General features: G+C 43.7%; 1 protein-coding gene across 2 annotated transcripts; it reads right to left on the reverse strand.

Annotated features, from left to right (window-relative positions):
* Positions 1 to 6,207: 6,207 nt before the first annotated feature.
* Positions 6,208 to 11,318, reverse strand: LOC123050922 (cyclin-dependent kinase E-1). Of its 2 annotated transcripts, XM_044473635.1 has the most exons (15): positions 10,884 to 11,317; positions 10,670 to 10,780; positions 10,443 to 10,546; positions 10,256 to 10,298; positions 10,065 to 10,163; positions 9,533 to 9,602; positions 9,355 to 9,449; positions 9,163 to 9,196; positions 8,991 to 9,075; positions 8,822 to 8,899; positions 8,654 to 8,701; positions 7,433 to 7,465; positions 7,233 to 7,341; positions 6,666 to 6,872; positions 6,208 to 6,566 (listed from the first exon to the last, which is right to left on the reverse strand). In XM_044473635.1, exons 1-15 carry the CDS (start codon positions 11,106 to 11,108, stop codon positions 6,495 to 6,497), a joined length of 1,413 nt encoding a protein of 470 aa, XP_044329570.1. In that variant the 5' UTR covers positions 11,109 to 11,317; the 3' UTR covers positions 6,208 to 6,494. The 2 variants fall into 2 exon arrangements, with proteins under 2 accessions (XP_044329570.1, XP_044329574.1); XM_044473639.1 differs by lacking the exon at positions 10,065 to 10,163 and having other exon boundaries at positions 10,884 to 11,318.
* Between the last annotated feature and the right edge of the window lie 7,460 nt (positions 11,319 to 18,778).

Below are 18,778 nucleotides of genomic sequence, written 5' to 3' on the forward strand. Positions count from 1 at the left end.
TTTTATAACACATTATAAATGCAGATGCTCATATACACTCATGTTTATAAACGCACACATGCACACCTTATCCCTATGAGCATCTCCAAGATACTAAGTCGACATAACATTTTTAGATTAACGAAGTCACTGCAGCGTCTTTGTAGTCGACAAAAACGTCTCCTCTCACTGAATAAACATCACAACTCTAAAATACAAGTACAATACATAAGTCGCTAATACTGAAAAAATACGGAAGGCACCACACTAATAGTGATCATAAGGCTCCATTTGGAACAAAGGAATTCTAGAGGAATTTTAGGCCCCGTATGAAACAAGTGATGGCAAGCCCAGAGTACTTCATTGTTTTGTTTTATTTTACGGGAAAAATAACTCGCAGACTTATCTAAAAAACCAAAGAAAAAAACTAACTCGTGAACACCCCTAAAAAGAAGCTACCTCGCGAACGGTCGCTGGGGCTGGATGGCAAGCGAACGGGTTTGTCTGGCAATTTCAAGTCATAACAAACGCTTTTTTATGATAGTTTTTGACCTTTTTGCCGTATTTTTTCCTTCCTAAGAGAGACTATCATGTAAAAATGGCATGCGTTCTAAAAAAATGACATGCAAGATGTTCGCAAATGCCATCTTTCCCACCGAACTTTTGGAAAAACGGATTTTTTTATAACACATTACAAATGCAGATGCTCACCTACACTCATCCTTATGAACACACGCATGGTCGCACGCACATCTTATCCCTATGAGCACCTTCAATATATTGAGTCGACACAACACTTTTAGATTAACGAAGTCACCACACGCGACTTCGTCGTCGACGGAAACGTCTCCTCCCACTGAATAAACGTTGCAGCCCTAAAATACAGGTACAACACATAAATCGCTAAATGCTACAAAAATCACGGAAGGCACCTCACTAATAGTGATCGTAAGGCTCTGTTTGGAACAAAGGAGTTCTAGAGAATTTTAGGCCCCATATGAAACAAGTGATGGCAACATAAATGAATTTCCTATTAAAATAGGTTTGCATCAAGGGTTAACTTTGAGTCCTTATCTTTTTTGCTTCTGTGATGGATGAGGTCACAATGGATATGCAAACCTTATCACATGGTGTATGTTGAATCCGGATGTGTGGTGCTATCATTAGACGAGGGTTAATAGAAAGTTAGAGTTGTAAAGATAAACCTCTCAATATTTGGGGTAAATACTGCAAAAAGACGATGATATCGATGAAGATGTGAGCCATCCAGTCAAAGTTGGGTGGATGAAGTGGACCAAGCTTCTGGCATCCTCTGTGACAAGAGAATGCCAAGCTAAAGACATGCTTTATAGGACGATGATTCGACCTATGATGTTGTATGATGCTGAGTGTTGACCAACTAAAAGGCGTCATGTCCAATAGTGATATGTAATAGAGATGCAGATATGTGGCCACATAAGATAGGATCGACTCTGGGATGATGATATATGTGATAGAGTTTGGGTAGCATCAATTGAAGTGAAATTTGTCCAGCATCGTCTGAGATGGTTTAGGCATATACAACGCGGCTTCCCAGAAGCGTCACTGCATAGCAGATGGTTAAAGCATGATGATAATGTCAAGAGAGGATGGGCATACCAAATTTGACATGGGACAATCAGCAAAGAAAGATCTAAATGACTGAAATATCATCAAAGAACTAGTCATGAGCATGAGTGTGTGAAGGTTAGCTATTCACATGTGAGAATCATGACTTGATTTCAAGATCTTGTGTATTTTAACTCTAGCCTAACCCTACTTTTTAGGACTAGAAGGCTTTGCTCAAACATTATGTTCTCTCTTCCAGCAAAATTTATGTAGAGCATCGAACGAGCGTGTTGTGCAACTTATGCGCTTCTGATTCCTCTAGGAATCTACAAGACTTGATGTCTAACTCCTTTAAATTTTCTATTCATTTGGTTTTCCTATCATGGAATACAAAGATGCCCTTAAATCCATGGTTTAATTTCAAATGAGTTCACAACAATGTTTGGTTGGGGATAATTACAACTAGAGAATGAGAATTTAGGGGATCAAGATTTAGATTCGTCCTATGGTTAGGAGGGGTATGAGAGTTGAGCGGATATTAATCGGATGACCTCCGACATCGTGCTCCACGAAGCGGAGCCATGTCAGGAACCCTAGCTCCAGGGAGCTAACTTCAAGAAGTTGCGTTGGACCACAGTGTAAATTGAAGGAGTTTGAGGCGTCACAAATCCTTAAAAGCGCAAAGTTGGCGCAAATTACATCTCACTAACACCTCTGAGTGGAAAATAACCGGTTTTGAATAGATGATACGTCTCAAATGTATCTTTTGTTTCTTGTGTCATGCTATTTTTATATCATTATTGCATAGCTTTAGTATTATCTTTTACTCCCTCCGTTCCTCAATCTAGTGCGTATAAAATTTTGACGAAAATTCCACTTTGTAGTGCGCATTAGCACCCGTGGGCGATTCTGGACGATTCTATCCCCAGACCGCAAGGACGCGCTTCGTCCTCCGCTCGCTCCTTCCTTTGTTCGCTTTATCCCCTCCTCCCGCAGATGCATCTCGATTGAACTCCACATCGCCGATCTACTCGCCTAGCGCACGTGACTGCTATCCTTTGAAGAGATCGTGGCGGGGGAAGAGGTCAGAGGTGGTGGAGGCGGCGCCGCCGCGGCGTTCAGTGGCGTGATGGACGGAGGAGGCGGGGGGTGGAGAGGAGGATGCTTGTGCCGCCGTAGGAGAAGGCGATGTCGGCCGTCCAGGTGGTCAGGACTGCAGCGGCCCAGCGGGATTCAAGCAGCGACGGTGGAAGTTCAAGATGGAGGAAGAAGATGATGTATGGTGCCACGGGCAAGAAGATGGGGAGCCGCCTGACAATGGCGGCGATAGGGGCTGGCTGGACGCCCTGTACACACAGGAGGCATGCCCTTTGCCCACGTTGACCACAACGGAAGGTTGGCTCCCGCCGGCGTCTCTGACTGCTCGTTGACTAGCTTGACACCGCGATCTTCTGGCAAGTCCTAACCTCGTGCGTCCCCCCTGACACGACCCCGGCGTCACCAAGTCCACCGTCGGCGTCTCCGGTGTCACCGCATCCACGGCCTGCATGCCCACGTCCGCGGTCGGCATCTCCGATGTAACTCTGACCCGGCTAGCATGCCTTCGTCGCTGCCGGCGTTGCCGCGTCCTCGGCCGGCGTCTCCGCGTCCAGCGAGTTACGAGGGCACGCCGCCGGCGCAGCAACGGCACGCTGCCACTTTCTTCTCCACTTAGTACTACTAGTACTGTAGTACTACTTGGGAACATATGGCATGGGCTGGGAGTGGGACAAAGCGTGTGAGGGCTCAGGGCTTTCTCGTCCAAAAGCTTCCGCCAGCGCATACATTGGTATGTGTGCTGCAAACTATGCGGGATGAGGATCCTCTGACGTACAGCAGCCTGCCGTTCTGTCACTGACATGTGGGCCTTTGGGGAACCTGGCCCACATGTCAGTGGCCCAACGGCACGTAGCGCACGGCAGAGGAGCGTCCTCCAACTATGCGCACTAGATTGAGGAACGGAGGGAGTATTATTTTTTTAGACTAACCTATTAATTCAATGCCCACATCTAGTTGCTGTATGTTCATAATGTCAAGATCTAAGACGCCTAAACCCCCCATCTCTTTAGGTCTACAGACATCTTCCCATTTCACTAGATGGTACTTTTTAACTCCCTCCTCCTCTTGCCATAACATTCTTTTCATAAAAAAGTTCATCTTCTTACTAGGACCTTTGGGTAGCTCAAACAGAGAAATCATATACAAAGGAATATTGCTTAAACTAGAGGTAATTAAAATCAATCTCCCCCCATACGATCTGTACCTCCCTTTCCACACACTTAGCTTCTTCTCCATTTTCTCCTCAGCCCAATTCCAGTCACTATTACATAATCTAATTGCATTAATAGGCATACCTAAATATCTAGAAGGAAGTTTTCCTACAGCACAAGTAAATATTGTAGAGTAATTGTCCTGTTTGTCCTTAGCTTCACCAAAACAAAAAACCTCACTCTTGTGAAAATTAACTTTAAGGCCAGACAATTGTTCAAATAAACAATTATGAACATCTGCTTACTGTGCAAATGGATCTGGAAACTCGAAAATGGCAGTGGTGTGTGGCAAGATCTAGTGAGAAAGAAATACTTAAGTAGATGTACCCTTAGAGATAGCAAGAAAAAACATGGTCACTCTCATTTCTGGCAGGGTCTAATGAAGGTTAAACCAATTTTCCTGCAATATTGTAGGAAGATGGTGGGTAATGGGGAGAGGACTATGTTTTGGAGTGATATATGGCTAGGAGACAAACCTCTTAGCGTGCAGTTCCCTAGACTTTATTTGCTAACCTTTAGTTCAGATTTCACTGTCGCCAAAGCTCTATCTGATAATATGAGTTTGATTAGATTTAGAAGAGTCTTATGGGGAGACATGGCTGATATGTGGTATGAGCTCAAAAATCTATGCAGTAAAGTAGTTTTAAATGATCAAGAGGATAGATGTAGCTGGCTGCTAACTAAATCTGGTAGATTCACAGTTAGATCTTTGTATCTTGCTTTAAAAACGGATCAGGCTGCCTGGCCTCATAGGAAATTGTGTCAGGCAAGGATACCGCTGAAAGTTAAAGTTTTCTTGTGGTTGATGTTTAAAAATAGTGTCTTAACTAGAGACAATTTGGCGAAAAGAAACTGGAAAGGAAAGGATAAAAACTGTAGTTTCTGTGATTATCCAGAAACGGTTGATCATCTTTTCTGTACATGTGTGGTGGCTAAGTTTGTGCGGGGTGTGGTTAGGAATGTAACTGGAATTCATGACATTCCATGCAAGATAGAAGAGTTTACTGCCTGGGTAGAAAAATTTCCTAAGAATATTAGGCAAACAATAGCAGTGGGTGTTTCTGCGGTGTTTTGGACTTTGTGGAAAGTCAGAAATGCTGCTACATTTCATCATGTTTACCCTCATGACCCTAGTGTGTTGTTCTTTCAAATATCTTATTGGATGTCTTACTGGGCTGGTCTACAGAGAAAAGAAGGGCAACAAATGTTGCGGGCCGTCGCAGCACTGCTGGTTGATGTTGCGAACGGTTTTTTCAACAAGAGTAGAGGATGGGCGCCCATGGTGAAACGTCTTGACATCGGGGAGTAATTCTGTCTGTAATGTTAGTTGAATTTCTGTCCTCCCTGGAGAATATGTGGTGATGAGGGGGGGAGAGGAGCCCTGTGTGGTTACCTCTCACCTGGGTATGCATTTGTGATAAGTGTTGAGTTTTTCTTAGTTGCAAGCTTTATTCTCTTGGTTGTCTAGTTGCTGATGCCTGGATGTCATGGTAGGACATCTGGGGGCTGGATGAAATCTGAAGAATACTTGATCTGTTTTATTGGTTTCCTTTCATGCAATGAAATGAAATTGGGGGCATGCCCCTCAATTCAAAAAAAAAAAAAATCTAGTTGCTGTATTCTGCTATTTTTTAGAGTTTTCAGAAAAATCAGTTTTTTATCAAAACAAATCAAATAAAATACGTCTGTAACTTTCAAATCCAGGAAATTTCATAAAGCATTGCAGCCATGAGAGGGGATCTCATGGAGTCCATGTGGCCCTGGCTCGCGACCAGGGTAATAATATATATCAAAATTTGACAAATATCGTCTAGTTTAGTGTGAATTTCGTCTCTCTTTTTTAAGATTCGTTTGAAATGGGACCAGCATTTGATGCCTGCGATTGAATGGACTCTTCTGCTATATCTGTCCGTGGAGATGTTTGCATACTTTTGTGAGGCCCATTTTGGTGACCCTCGTTGGAGTTGCCCTTCGTGAAGAGATAACTATTCTCAAAAAAAAAAAAAAAAAAAAACTGAAGAGATAACAAGGGCGGGTGGGAGTTCGAGGAGATGTTTAAGTAATCACATCTTGACCCTCAATTCTCACTAATCAAACAAATAGAATAATTTCTTTGTGCTTTACATACATAATTCCCAAAAGAATGCATCATAATTCCCAAAACAATGCATCATAATTCCCAAAACAATGCATCCATATAAACATGTTGAATTTTTTCAGAATTTTTTGAAACCTCAATATTATTTTGGCACTATTCAAAATATAGGGCTCACTGGAGCTCGTCCTCCAAACTGACTTTTTGCCAAACCACTCATCTTCCAACATGAGCAGAAGAATGAAACTAGCATGTCTACCAGCTTGTCTTGTATATTCAGAATTCAGAATGTCAATATTCTGCATAGAGCAGCTTAGCGCAGTAGCTGTAAAAGGCAATCATCCAAATTTCCTCTACAATGACCCTTACAGCTACTTTAACTTACCAAGCTAGCAGATAAGCACTATAAATCTACAACAACAAGCTTACATGGCCACCAGACGATGCATATCTATCTGGAAGATGTACATACATGATGATGCCATGAGTACATTTATATCAGTCGGTGCCTAGGAGGGAGGATGTCAGAAGCGCCTCTTCTGCTGAGGGTACCCAGGGTTCTGCATCCCCATCCCTTGATCAGCCTTCCTTCTCAACTGTCAACGCCAAGAAAATCAAACGGCTTACTGACCGTCACAAGCGTTATTCAAACAACAGTAGCTAGGAACATAACATAATTAAAATATACAACAAACCTGGTGTGGATGAGACTGGCCACCTGCGCCTCTCTGCATTGGAATGTTACCGGGATTCATCCCAACCATGCCTGCTTGGGGTGCTGCGCCAAAGGCACCCATGTTTGCACCAGGAGGCATTCTTTGCATACCACCCATAGGCTGTTGCATTTGCCTTGGGATTTGTCTTGGTACAGGCTGGCCTCCTGGAGGTCCGTTTCCCGATGGCTGAAACATGAATGCATCATGTTATTACAGATCATAGCACGGCAGTTCTTAAGAATTCTTTGGTTCACTCAAAGTGGGACTGAAACAAATCTTCTGAGGAAATTAAACAAGAAACAAGCCTTGCGATGCCTACATCTAACTTGACTGACTGATTAAATATGGTCTGCGCCATTGGAAGATGATTTTGCTACAAGGAAGAAATCTAAATCTCCATAAGAAGCACATTCATTGCACAAGCTTTCCACTAATCTTCTCTAAAAAAAGATTTCCACTAAGCTCTTCTCTATCAAAAAAAGCTTTCCACTAATCAGGTCACAGATTGGAAAATTAAGATTTAGGCAGAGACAAAGCTTCTATTACCGGTTGAGTTGGTTGAAGGCTTGTTGTTCCTTCAAAATCTGTTGAGGTATCTACTGGACGAACAGGATATGTCACAATTTTCTCGCCTGGCTGAGATGGTACAAGTGCACTGACCAGAGAGACATTTTAGGCACAGCGACAAGAAAAACCATCACTTTCTAAAGTAGAGGCAGTTGAGACTCTATTCATACATAACTTACTTTCGTCCAGGTAGCGGGTCCATCCGGAAGTACCTAGCAAAGAGGTGGATGTATTCAGAAGAGTTGATATATCAAACTTTATTCCCCAATATCAGAAGAGTTGACATATTAAACTGTAATCGCCAATATCGCCGCATTACAACTATGATTTTGTCGTGTTCCCTGTATATTTAAAATATTCTACAGCATTAGGGCATGAGTTTATCTCAAATCGGCATTGTTTCAATGGTTAAAAGTTATGTGTAATTAGCAATGACAACATTAGGTACAGATCAATCCTACCGGAAGAACCTTTGGTTCCAGGTTTTGGCCGCTTTTGCTTTATGCTTGTGATCCATTTCGGCATTCTTCTAATAGGAAATAACACGAATTCTGTTCTGTTTTGTTTTTTTCCTGCTGTAACGAACTCCTAATTGTTTGTAATAACGGAAATCAGAAGGCAGCCCCTTGTTTTAAAACCATTTTATATGTGAATAAAGGAAACTTCGAGGTTAAAACATAGACATGATTCCAAGAATAATTCCAGACTGCTTCTAAGGGTATCTCCAACGTGGACCCTCGAATCATCCGTATATGTCCTTTGCGGGAGTCCGGACACTTGCCATCCAGTGCTATCCCTCAAACGTCCGCGGACGCGTCCGGATGTCTGAATTCCGGCAAACTGGTAGCAAACCTGGGGGAGCTTTGCGGGAGTCCGGAAATCCATCTGGCCAATCAAAAGCCACCATGTATCCCTCCTCTCCGTCCGGATGGCGGAAGGCCGCTGCTAATTTTTTCCTGTTTGGCGGAAGGTGAAGGAGTTTGGCGGAAGCTGCTAGCATGTTTGACGGAAGCACTAATTAAGTGGCACTAATTAACATATTTGGCGGAAGGGTAGCATCTTCGGCGGAAGCCACTAAATGGCTAGCATGTTTTAACTAGTAATTAAGTGCTAAATAGCATGTTTTGGCGGAAGGGTAGCATCTTATGCGGAAGCCACTAAATGGCTTGCTCCATGTTGGCGGAAGGCACTTAATTAAGTGCTTCATTTTGGCGGAAGGGCTAGCATGTGTTATCTTAATATGGGGCGTTTGTCGGAAGGCTATTTTTTAAAGTTAATAGGGGCGGACATTTAAGGTATGCATCAGCTAAGAACTAGTTAATAGTTATACAGATATGGAAACAGAAGCATCCAAACACGCGAAAGGGGGAAAAGAATAGGTGAAGGTATTAATTATTTACTCATGCTCCAAAGCTTGTGCAGCTGTAATACGCTTTCGAGGGTCATACCTGAAACATGAGGAATACTAGGATGATAAACCAACACATAATAGTACAAAAAAGAACAAAAAATATGTTCATCAACCAACGTAATGTTGACTCCAACAAACTAGAGAGCAAGAGACATACTCAAGCATTCTCGAGAGAAGGTCAAATGCAGGACCCTTCTGCGGCAAGTGAACAATAGTATGAAGACCTGTGTTCTCACTGCAAGGGAAATATGACAGTATATTAAGTTAAATAATAATAAAAGAGATATTTAAGCCTTCTTAGAGCAGCTCAACAATGTCCAACATACTACTTATGCCCCTGAATGTGTTGCTGGTCATTTTGCCAGCATGGAAGATTTGCAAGGGTAGGCCACTTCTCGACCGTAGGATGACCTTCAGAAGAGTTGGGTTATTATCGTGAGTATATTTCTGATGAGCATGACAAATCAAACAAGACAAGCAAAAACAAGGAATACATACCTAAGACCTTAAAAATCTTGTCCAGTTGATCGAGCTACAAGACGTGTAAATCAACTGTGAGATATACCAATCGCATAACGGAGGAAAATTACTTGAGACATGATCATCATGTAAAATATAACAACTTTAGTCTAGTGATGTAATCTAAAAACAAGATGGCAACACTAACTAACTGAGTGCAACTGCCCATACTTGAAAAGGGTTTGGAGTAGCTTTTGCTTCAACACCTTGGAACAGTGGTTTCAGTGTAAGCAATTCGGCAAAAATGCAACCAACTGCCCACATGTCTGGAGATGGTTAAGAGAATAACAGAATTAATGAAGAAAAATAGATAGTAAAAGGATCTGCTTTTCTCTCCCTACAAGGATACCAACAGCACTTGTGTAGTGTTTAGCTCCAAGTAACAGCTCAGGTGCACGATACCAGATAGTTACAACAACCTGAAATTTATTTCAAATCAGGGAATTAGCATAATACATTGCACAGTGTCAAAAGTACTGCAGAAATCTACCATACCACCTCAGCTATTCATGAAGCAGTGTTGTGCAAAATAATACTACTACGTGCCGTAATTAATGTACAATTAGAGTTAAATTTAGAAGGTTTAAGAGGGTATATTATGGGATTTAATGTGGATCCTCCTAGGCCGCCAATGGACTCCAATCAACGGCCAAGATTGCATTCAGATACTTGAACTCAAACATTCAAAATCGGTGCACTGTGTGATAATATATTTGCATGCAATTGCCAATTATAAGCTTTGAGACTATAAGAATAGTGGGAACCTGAGAATACCAGTGGTAACTTGGCGGAATGAGTGAATGACTACATTCCATTACCAAAGTACCATCCTTTGGTTCCCTCATATTACTAGAAATAGGAATGTAGATAGAGCTACTCACCCCATTGTCACTTAGTGGTTTTAGTGGAGCTTGATATATCCTAGCCAGCCCAAAATCAGCAATCTTTATAATTCCATGTTCTTCTCCTTCTCCCATGACCTACTGGGGCACACCATTGCAGCATGCTTAGCAAGCAAAAGAGACAATACTGGACAGATTTGCGTATCAGCGTGAGGCATGAAGCAGCATACCAGTATATTAGAAGGCTTGAGGTCTCGATGGATAATCCAGTTACTGCAGGAAGGGAGACAGGTAGGATAGATCAGATTTTGATAGGATTGACCCAGATAAACATTGCATATATTTACAGTGAAGACATCACAGCTTGTGGAGAATCATGCTTGTCGACTTGTTAATAGAAAATATATATAGACATACCTATGGAGATAGTTGAGGCCATTGAGCAGTTGCCAGAGCAAGGATTTAACTGTGTATTGGTTAATGGAGAGGTTAAGCTTCTCTCTGTGATGCCGAATAACCTCCTGCGGATAGAGCAGTGCTTCGTTAATTAACTATTCCGTAGAGAGAGTTGGATTTGAATTTCATACTAAGAGGTCGACAGGAATGAAAAAGGCACATATAAGCAGGGGACGGGAGTTGCATACATAGAGGTCATGCTCGGCGTAATCGAAGGCGAGATAGAGGGACATGTCGGCGTGGTTGATGTGGACGTTGACGAGCTTGACGACATTTTCGTGGTTGATCTCGCGCAGGAGCTGCAATCAAAGGGCAAGCGCAGGGAGAGAGATTACAGTCCTATATAGCCAGGGTCTGGAACGCCACGAAGGAATGAAGCAACCGGCGGCGGCGATGAGTTACCATGATCTCTCTGATGGCGGTAGGCGAGACGCCATCGCCCTCCTTGGATTGCTTGAACTTCTTGATGGCGATGGGGGAGCCGCGGCGGCCAGCAGCCTGGGGATGCGTTGGCTTGAGGCGCGCGAGGAAAACGAGGCCGTAGGTGCCCTCGCCGATCTTACCCACCAGCTCGTACTGCTGCAGCCACGCGGGGCGGTTTGACCCTCCGCCGCGGCCGTCGCCCATCGCCGACGACGGCAGTCGACCAGATCCCTCTCTTTCTTCTTCTTCTTCCTCTAAAGAGGAAACAGCGGCGAAACACGGCAGAGCTTGTGCAGAACAAACGGATCAGCTAGACTCGCTTCGGGAGGAGCCGGCGACCTAGGGTTTGGGCCCCGCCCGTATCGGAGTGAGAAAAGGGATTGGGGGATCGGATGGGGGCGGGCAGGCTGGGGAAGAGAGTGTTTTTGCAAAATATGCAGCGTGGCCCTTATCCTCGCCTTTGGATGCTGATCGGATGGCTGCAGTCAGTTTCGATTGATGAGTCCACAACTTTGGTTTGTGATTCATACTTTCTCATTCTCATCCTAAAAAACAAAGATTTCATTCCTTCTCCCTGTACACCATCAATATTTTCGTTCTTAAATTTCTCAAAAAATTCTTACTTCATGGGCATGCAAACATGTAAGAAAAGTCTTATATTATACTCCCTCCGTTCGGAATTACTTGTCTCGGATATGGATGTATCTAAAACTAAAATACATCTACATACATCCATGTGTGCGACAAGTAATTCCGAACGGAGGGAGTATGATGAAGTGAGTACTTTATATAGAAGGACAACAACTTGTCTTTTTTTTATCTCATTTTGGATTGCATATGGTTTTGGACTCGCATCCCAAGTAACCACCTCGTTGTGGAGGAGGGTAGTTGGGTAGCTTGGCAAATTTGCCCCTTAAGGGATACGTTGTTTGCATGGATACGACATCAACGTGTATAGACTTTCCTGACGCATCACTCACACTACTCTTTTCTAAATAATGTGTACTCTTCTCTTAATTACACGTCAATTTGAGTGAAACGAGCGTTTGACGTGGACACAAATTCGACCACCCTGTCAAATTGAAAGTTAAGCAGTGGTAGTTAAGACCCTGAGAGCAAAATAGGGATATATTACACGTTTGATATCCCTCATAATTGGGTTGTAACTTCCTGAGGTGTCACATTTGATGTTGTACATGGTTGTTTAAATCTTACCTTCATCTTTGCTTGGGAAGAACTATGAAGGGGGATACGAACTTTATAAAGTCGGTGCTAGTGATGTTTGTGTAGGGCCGCACCCACCCACATATGGAACTCTAAGGTTTTTTAGGAGGACGTGGAGGTGTTTTGTAAATGCCTCAAGTTTTTTATTGGAGGTAGAGCGATATAGAAACTCGATGTATCGAAGGGCGGCATTTTTCACATGGCTACGATGTCTTTTAGTGAAAAAGGCAAGACTGTTACAGAGGATGCGATATGAAATGAGTATGTGTGAAGATGAGTGATTCAAACATAGTTGAAGAGGGGTTTTCGAGTGAGAAAAGACGAGGAGCCGTGAGCGGCTACGAGAGTGTTGAGCGGATTAATGGGAGTACTGACTTTCAACCAGTTGACTTGACAGCGAGATACATCGGCATTCAAGGAGGGTCTGTATTTTCTCGCCATATCAGATACTACTACTCTATGTTAGTAGTGTACTAAGCAGTACTGATGTTTGTATTACCATAGTAATAAGTATTTTATATTTATCGATTTTACACGCACACTTTCGTGTAATTTATGTCATTATTAAAGAAAATACAACAAGGTGCATGTGCGCCAGGAAAGGGGCACATAATTTGATCCCAATCTTTCATGTTCCTACATACATGCTAAAGGAAAGGGAAATTTGGTTTGCTAGCAACATGGATGTAGCCGGAGATTGGATATTGCAGAAGCCTTAGTCTAATTATTCGCATGGTCCTCATAGTGAAATTATAGTACGCGACTGAAAGTGCAACTAATCCCGGGGTGGTTTTGGTAATTAATAACAACATATATCTCATTGAACTAATATCATTCAAGTTAAAGATTTCAAGACGTTCATTGATTGGCATCGCAAGGACTAGGGAATGTGGACCCCTCAAAATGCTAAGGACATGAATTGGCAAAAGCTCGAGACTCTTCATTTTTGGTTAAGTGATCCAAGATCACATTGAGTCCAATACTATTAAAAGGGGATGAGGTGTAGATAATCATCTGGTTGCTCAAGTGCTTAGTGATATTGCTCCAAAACCCTCAACCACTTTCTTTATCCAAATGCGTCCAAAACCCTTTCAAGCTAACTCGGTCCCACCAAATTCTATCTATCTGGACCCATCGAGTTCATCTAGACACTGCCACGGCCAAACCCTAACATTTCGGTCTGACTGAAACGGCTCTTGGTCCCACCGAGATGGCCGTGCCAAGTTTCTGTGATGAAATCACTTCATCTCGGAATCACGAATGAAACTGATCAGAATCACCGAAACGCGGTTCTGCCTTTGCCATTGCACTTCGGTCCCACCGAGACCTCCAACATTCATATCTTTTGCACAGGTCGGTCTCACCGGGAATTCCAGTGAGTGCCATCGAGTTTGGTCAAATGTGTGTAACGGTTGGATTTTGTGTGGAGGCTATATATATTATATACCCATCCATCCCCTCTTACTCAGTAAGAGAGTCATCAGAACAAAGCCACACTTCCACCATTCATTTTTTGAGATAAAACCACCTACTCATGTGTTGAGATCAAGAGATTCGAATTCTACCATTTGAATCTTGATTTCTAGCCTTCTCCAAGTTGATTTCCACTCAAATCCTTTTTCCACCATAGCCAAAACTGTGTGAGAGAGTTGAGTGTTGGAGAGACTATCATTTGAAGCACAAGAGCAAGGAGTTCATCATCAATACACCATCCATTACCTTTTGGAGAGTGGTGTCTTCTAGATTGGTTAGGTGTCGCTTGGGAGCCTCTGACATGATGTGGAGTTGAACCAAGAAGTTTGTAAGGGCAAGGAGATCACCTACTTTGTGAAGATCTACCCGAGTGAGGTAAGTCCTTCATGGACGATAGCCATGGTGGGATAGACAAGGTTGCTGCTTCGCGGACCCTTCGTGGGTGGAGCCCTCTATGGACTCGCACAGCCGTTACCCTTCATGGGTTGACATCTCCATCAACGTGGACGTATGACAGCACCACCTATTGGAAGCATGCCAAAAATCCTCGTGTCCCCGTTATGTTTGCCTTCTCCAAACTCCTCCTTTATTTACATGTGCAATGTCTTACTTTCCGCTGCTATACTCTTGGAAGCAAATTTCCCTCAAGTGGATGACCTAAGGTTTATCAATCTGTGGGAGGTGTAGGATGAAGATGGTCTCTCTCAAACAACCCTGCAACCAAATAATAAAAAGTCTCTTGTGTCCCCAACACACCAAATACAATGGTAAATTGTATAGGTGCACTAGTTCGGCGAAGAGATGGTGATACAAGTGTAGTAACGATAGTAGATATTGATTTTTGTAATAGCAACAATAAAAAATAGCAAGGTAACGAGTAACAAAAGTGAGCACAAATGGTATTGCAATGCTTGAAAATGAGGCCTAGGGTCCATACTTTCGCTGGTGCAATCTCTCAACAATGCTAATATAATTAGATCACATAACCATCCCTCAACGTGCGGTAAAAGAATCACTCCAAAGTTCCTATCTAGTGGAGAACATAAGAATAAATTGTTTGTAGTTGTTCTTTCCGATCGATCTATCCAAGAGTTCGTACTAAAATAATACCAAGTTATTGTTTCTGACTGATCTATCAAGAGTTCGTACTAAAATAACACCAAGTTATTCTTTCTGATCACTCTATCAAGAGTTCGTACTAAAATAACACCAAAACAAATTCAGATTCATAATACCCAATCCAACACAAAGAACCTCAAAGAGTGCCCCAAGATTTCTACCAGAGAAACAAAGACAAAAACGTGCATCAACCCCTATGCATAGATTACCCTAATGTCACCTCGGGAATCCGCGAGTTGAGTGCCAAAACGTATATCAAGTGAATCAATACGATACATCATTATCACCACGGGTATTCATAGCAAAACATACATCAAGTGTTCTCAAATCCATAAAAGTATTCAATCCGATAAGAATGAAATCTCAAAGGGAAAACTTAATTCATCACAACAAGATAGAGAGGGAGAAACACCATATGATCCAACTATATCAACAAAGCCCGCGATACATCAAGATCGTGCCATCTCAAGAACACGAGAGAGAGAGAGAGAGAGAATAAACACATAGCTATTGGTACAAACCCTCAACCCCGAGGGTGAACTACTCCCTCCTCATCATGGTGGTCGCTGGGATGATGAAGATGGCCACCGGTGATGATTTCCCCCTCCGGTAGGGTGCCATAACAAGGTCTAGATTGGTTTTTCATGGCTACAGAGGCCTGCGGCGGCGGAACTTATGATCCATCGACTCCCCTAGGGTTTTTGGAATACTTGGGAATTTATAGGGCGAAGAGGTGGTGCGGGAGGTCACCGAGGGGGGCACAACCCCCTGGGCGCGCCCTGGTGGGTTGTGCCCACCTTGGGCCTCCCCTCTCGTATATCTTTGGCCCACTGGTTGTCTTCTGGTCCAGAAAAAATCACCAAAAAGTTTCGCTATGTTTGGACTCCATTTGGTACTGATTTTTTGCGAAGGGAAAAACAAGCAAAAAACATCAACTGGCATTGGGCACTATGTCAATAGGTTAGTCCCAAAAAATGACATAAAATTGCTATAAAATGATTGTAAAACATCCAAGATTGATCGTATAACAACATGGAACAAGCAAAAATTATAGATACGCTGGAGACGTATCAGGGTTGAGCAGACCCTTGGCGCTTCAGCGCTTCAGCGCTAGGGATCAAGATAAGCATGTCAGCGTCGAGAGACTGCAGCTCACCACACAACATGATCGATGGTGCGCCACAAAGCAAGCTAGGCGCGTCCGCGCCGATAGACTATGGCTCGCTGCACAGCGAGACCGTTGAAGCGCCGCAGAGCGAGAGGCGATGTGCGCCACATAGCAAGAGCAGATCCATCGGTGCTTGCCTGCTGTCGACAGGGCGTCGCAGTTGGGCACACATCCCGTCAGTACCCCCATTCCTTGCCAGGAGTGGGCAGACGTCGTTTGTGTCATACTTGCACCAGAGGCCGGCCGCGCCGTACTTGCACCAGACGCTCGCCTTGCCGTTCGCATGGGTCATGTTGTTCGCCTTGTCCGCAGCCCGCTCGATGCCAAGGCGCTGGTCACTAGGCTCGACTGCCTCCTTGGCCCAGGTGTCCACCTGGGCGCAATAGAGGAACATGGCCGTCGCATACTCGAGCTGGTGATCTTCGATAAAATAGCCAACTTGGAGCTCGAGATGTACCGCGAGCATGTCGACCGCTTGGGCGAACGCCTGCACAAGTTCAGACAGAGCCAAGAGCTACCGTAGGCAAGGGCTACCGATGATGGACGTGTTTTATTTGTTGAGTCATTTTGACGTGGATCACTATGTATTCACAACAGTCATAATATTGCTCTGTTTCAATGTGAGTACTCTGTTTTCCGTTCTTATATGGTCTGTTACAATGTGTGTGTATGTGCTTTCCATTATGTATATATGGATAACAGCTAGATACAAATTAGTATTACGAAAACAGATAGAAAAATGGAATTCATAATATATATATATTAAGTGTTCATTAGTTCATCACAGAATATATATAATATCATCACATATACGTGATGATACTTAACTACTATGTACAATGCATAAATTGAAAACGAACAATACTAAAACTAATTCCCTCATGGGGGCAGTATTCTGGCAGCCGCTCGCAAGCAGCTCCCTGGTGCGCCACATCTTCCCAGCGCGGAGGTAGTACTCCGCCTCTTGCGCCTCACAGCACTTGACGTACCGATTTGCCTCTTGCTGGCGGATAAGCGCGCACGATCTTGCCATTTCATTGGGCGCCCATCGGAGCTCCTCGTCGGTGGCACACTGGAGCTTATCGACCCACCTCCATGCGGCGATGAGGCGCCTAACACCTTTGACCTTCCTCGCGAAGTACCCGTCTTCATACACCTCCTCCGCACGACGACGTGCCCGTCCCCAAAGCTCCAGCACCTCCTTTTTCTAGGCGGCCTCACGGGCTTCACATGCTGCCTGGTACTTGGCTTCCTCCTCTGCTACCCCCTTCTTGAACGCCACTTTTGACTGGCTTTCTCAGCCGGCGACAGCGACTTCCACAGACGAAGATTGTACTAGCCCCAAAACCAATCTAAAGTTTGGGGGTCCGGCGCAACCTCGTCCGACGGCGCCTCCTCATCGCTGCTCTTCGACTGAACATCCTGAGGGGGCGGCGCCTCCTCATCGGCGTGTGGGCAAATCGGTGGTGCCATGGCAGAGATTTGTGTGTGTGAGAGGGGGCGAGGAGAGGATGTAGAATGATAATGCAGGCAGGACGACGTGAGCATGGTATTATTTATTGGCGGCCGGAATCTAGATCGATGGGAATAGTACACACATCGGTCACCGGAATTTACGAGTACTGTAGTTTGAATTGCACACGATTCCCGCAGCAAAGTCGTGTGTGAACTTAATCACTGACGGTTTCCAATATAGAACCGCGTCTGATTAATAACTCGCACCACTCACCTTCCAAACCTCGAGGCACGAAATAGAGTGCCAATCGTGTGGGGTCCGGTTGTCTTGCCAGATAATTACATTTTCTTTACTCATATATGGCATGAATGCTTATTTTGTGTTACCATGGCACTCAATGCTTGTGTCCAAGCCGTGACACCAATATGTTCGAATTTTTTCTAATATAATGCACATGGAATTAACTCGCACATAAGTACACGAATATGATTTTTCAAACCGTTATGGTTAGCTGTTGCATGTACATGTAGTTCAAATTTGAATTACAATCATTACATGGCTAGAAAATCACTTAAATGTCTTTAAATGGTCAAATGACCATTGATTTTTTTTTCAAATTTTAACATGATAGTTGTATTAGCGCACATTAACGGTAGAAAAAGTTTGAAGGCCATAAGAGGAAGCTGAAAGTGCAACTATTCTGTCGTGGAATTGTCACGTCAGATGTCCTTAGTGTGAGGACTTAGTCGCGAGGCCAATGCATCTATGTGGTAGATTGAGAGGGGTTGAGCGGAATCGAGAGACGCAACACAAGACAAGGGTTTAGACAACTTCGGGCCCTGGGAAACATCATCCGGTAACAACCCTACATGTTGTTTGAGGCTAGATCTCATTATCATCACGAGGGAGTCGCCGTAAACCAGCTCTCCTCTAGTTGTGTCTAGCCCTAGAGATTGTTTCTTGCCTGTCCCCCTTTGAGGAGCCCTGCCCCTCCTTATATATGTTGAAGGGGCGGGTTACATGTGGAGTCCAACTCGGACTTTAACTTAAAATATTTTGACTTCCCTTCCTGGGCTTCTTAACGTCTGCCGGTTTAACATTGTCTGCCGGTTTAACATTGCCTGCCGGTTTAACATTGTCTGTCGGTTTACCATTGCATGCCGGTTTAACATTGTCTGCCGGTTTACAACTCCAGCCGGGTCATACCGCGGGGTATATCCCCGACATATTCCCTAGGTGGTTTTAGTAATTCATAACAACATATAGCTCATTGAACTAATATCAGCATGGCATTGTCTAGAGATGTGGACCCCTCAAAATGCTAAGGACAAAGATTGGCTAAAGCTCAAGACTCTTCATTTCTATTTTAGTGATCCAAGATCACATTGAGTCCACATGAAAAGCCAATACTATTAAAATGGGATGAGGTGTTGC

Source organism: Triticum aestivum, chromosome 1A (genome assembly GCF_018294505.1).
Source record: "Triticum aestivum cultivar Chinese Spring chromosome 1A, IWGSC CS RefSeq v2.1, whole genome shotgun sequence".
NCBI classification, from domain to species: Eukaryota; Viridiplantae; Streptophyta; class Magnoliopsida; order Poales; family Poaceae; genus Triticum; species Triticum aestivum.

What these genes read in the sequence shown, in the direction of transcription:
- LOC123050922 (XM_044473635.1), bottom strand. Translation starts at nt 11,108, where the DNA reads ATGGGCGACGGCCGCGGCGGAGGGTCAAACCGCCCCGCGTGGCTGCAG. An exon ending in CAAGATTTTTAAGGTCTTAG is followed by an intron (nt 9,076 to 9,162) that starts GTATGTATTCCT and finishes ACTCTTCTGAAG; the next exon opens with GTCATCCTACGGTCGAGAAG. An exon ending in CTTCTCTCGAGAATGCTTGA is followed by an intron (nt 8,702 to 8,821) that starts GTATGTCTCTTG and finishes CTCATGTTTCAG; the next exon opens with GTATGACCCTCGAAAGCGTA.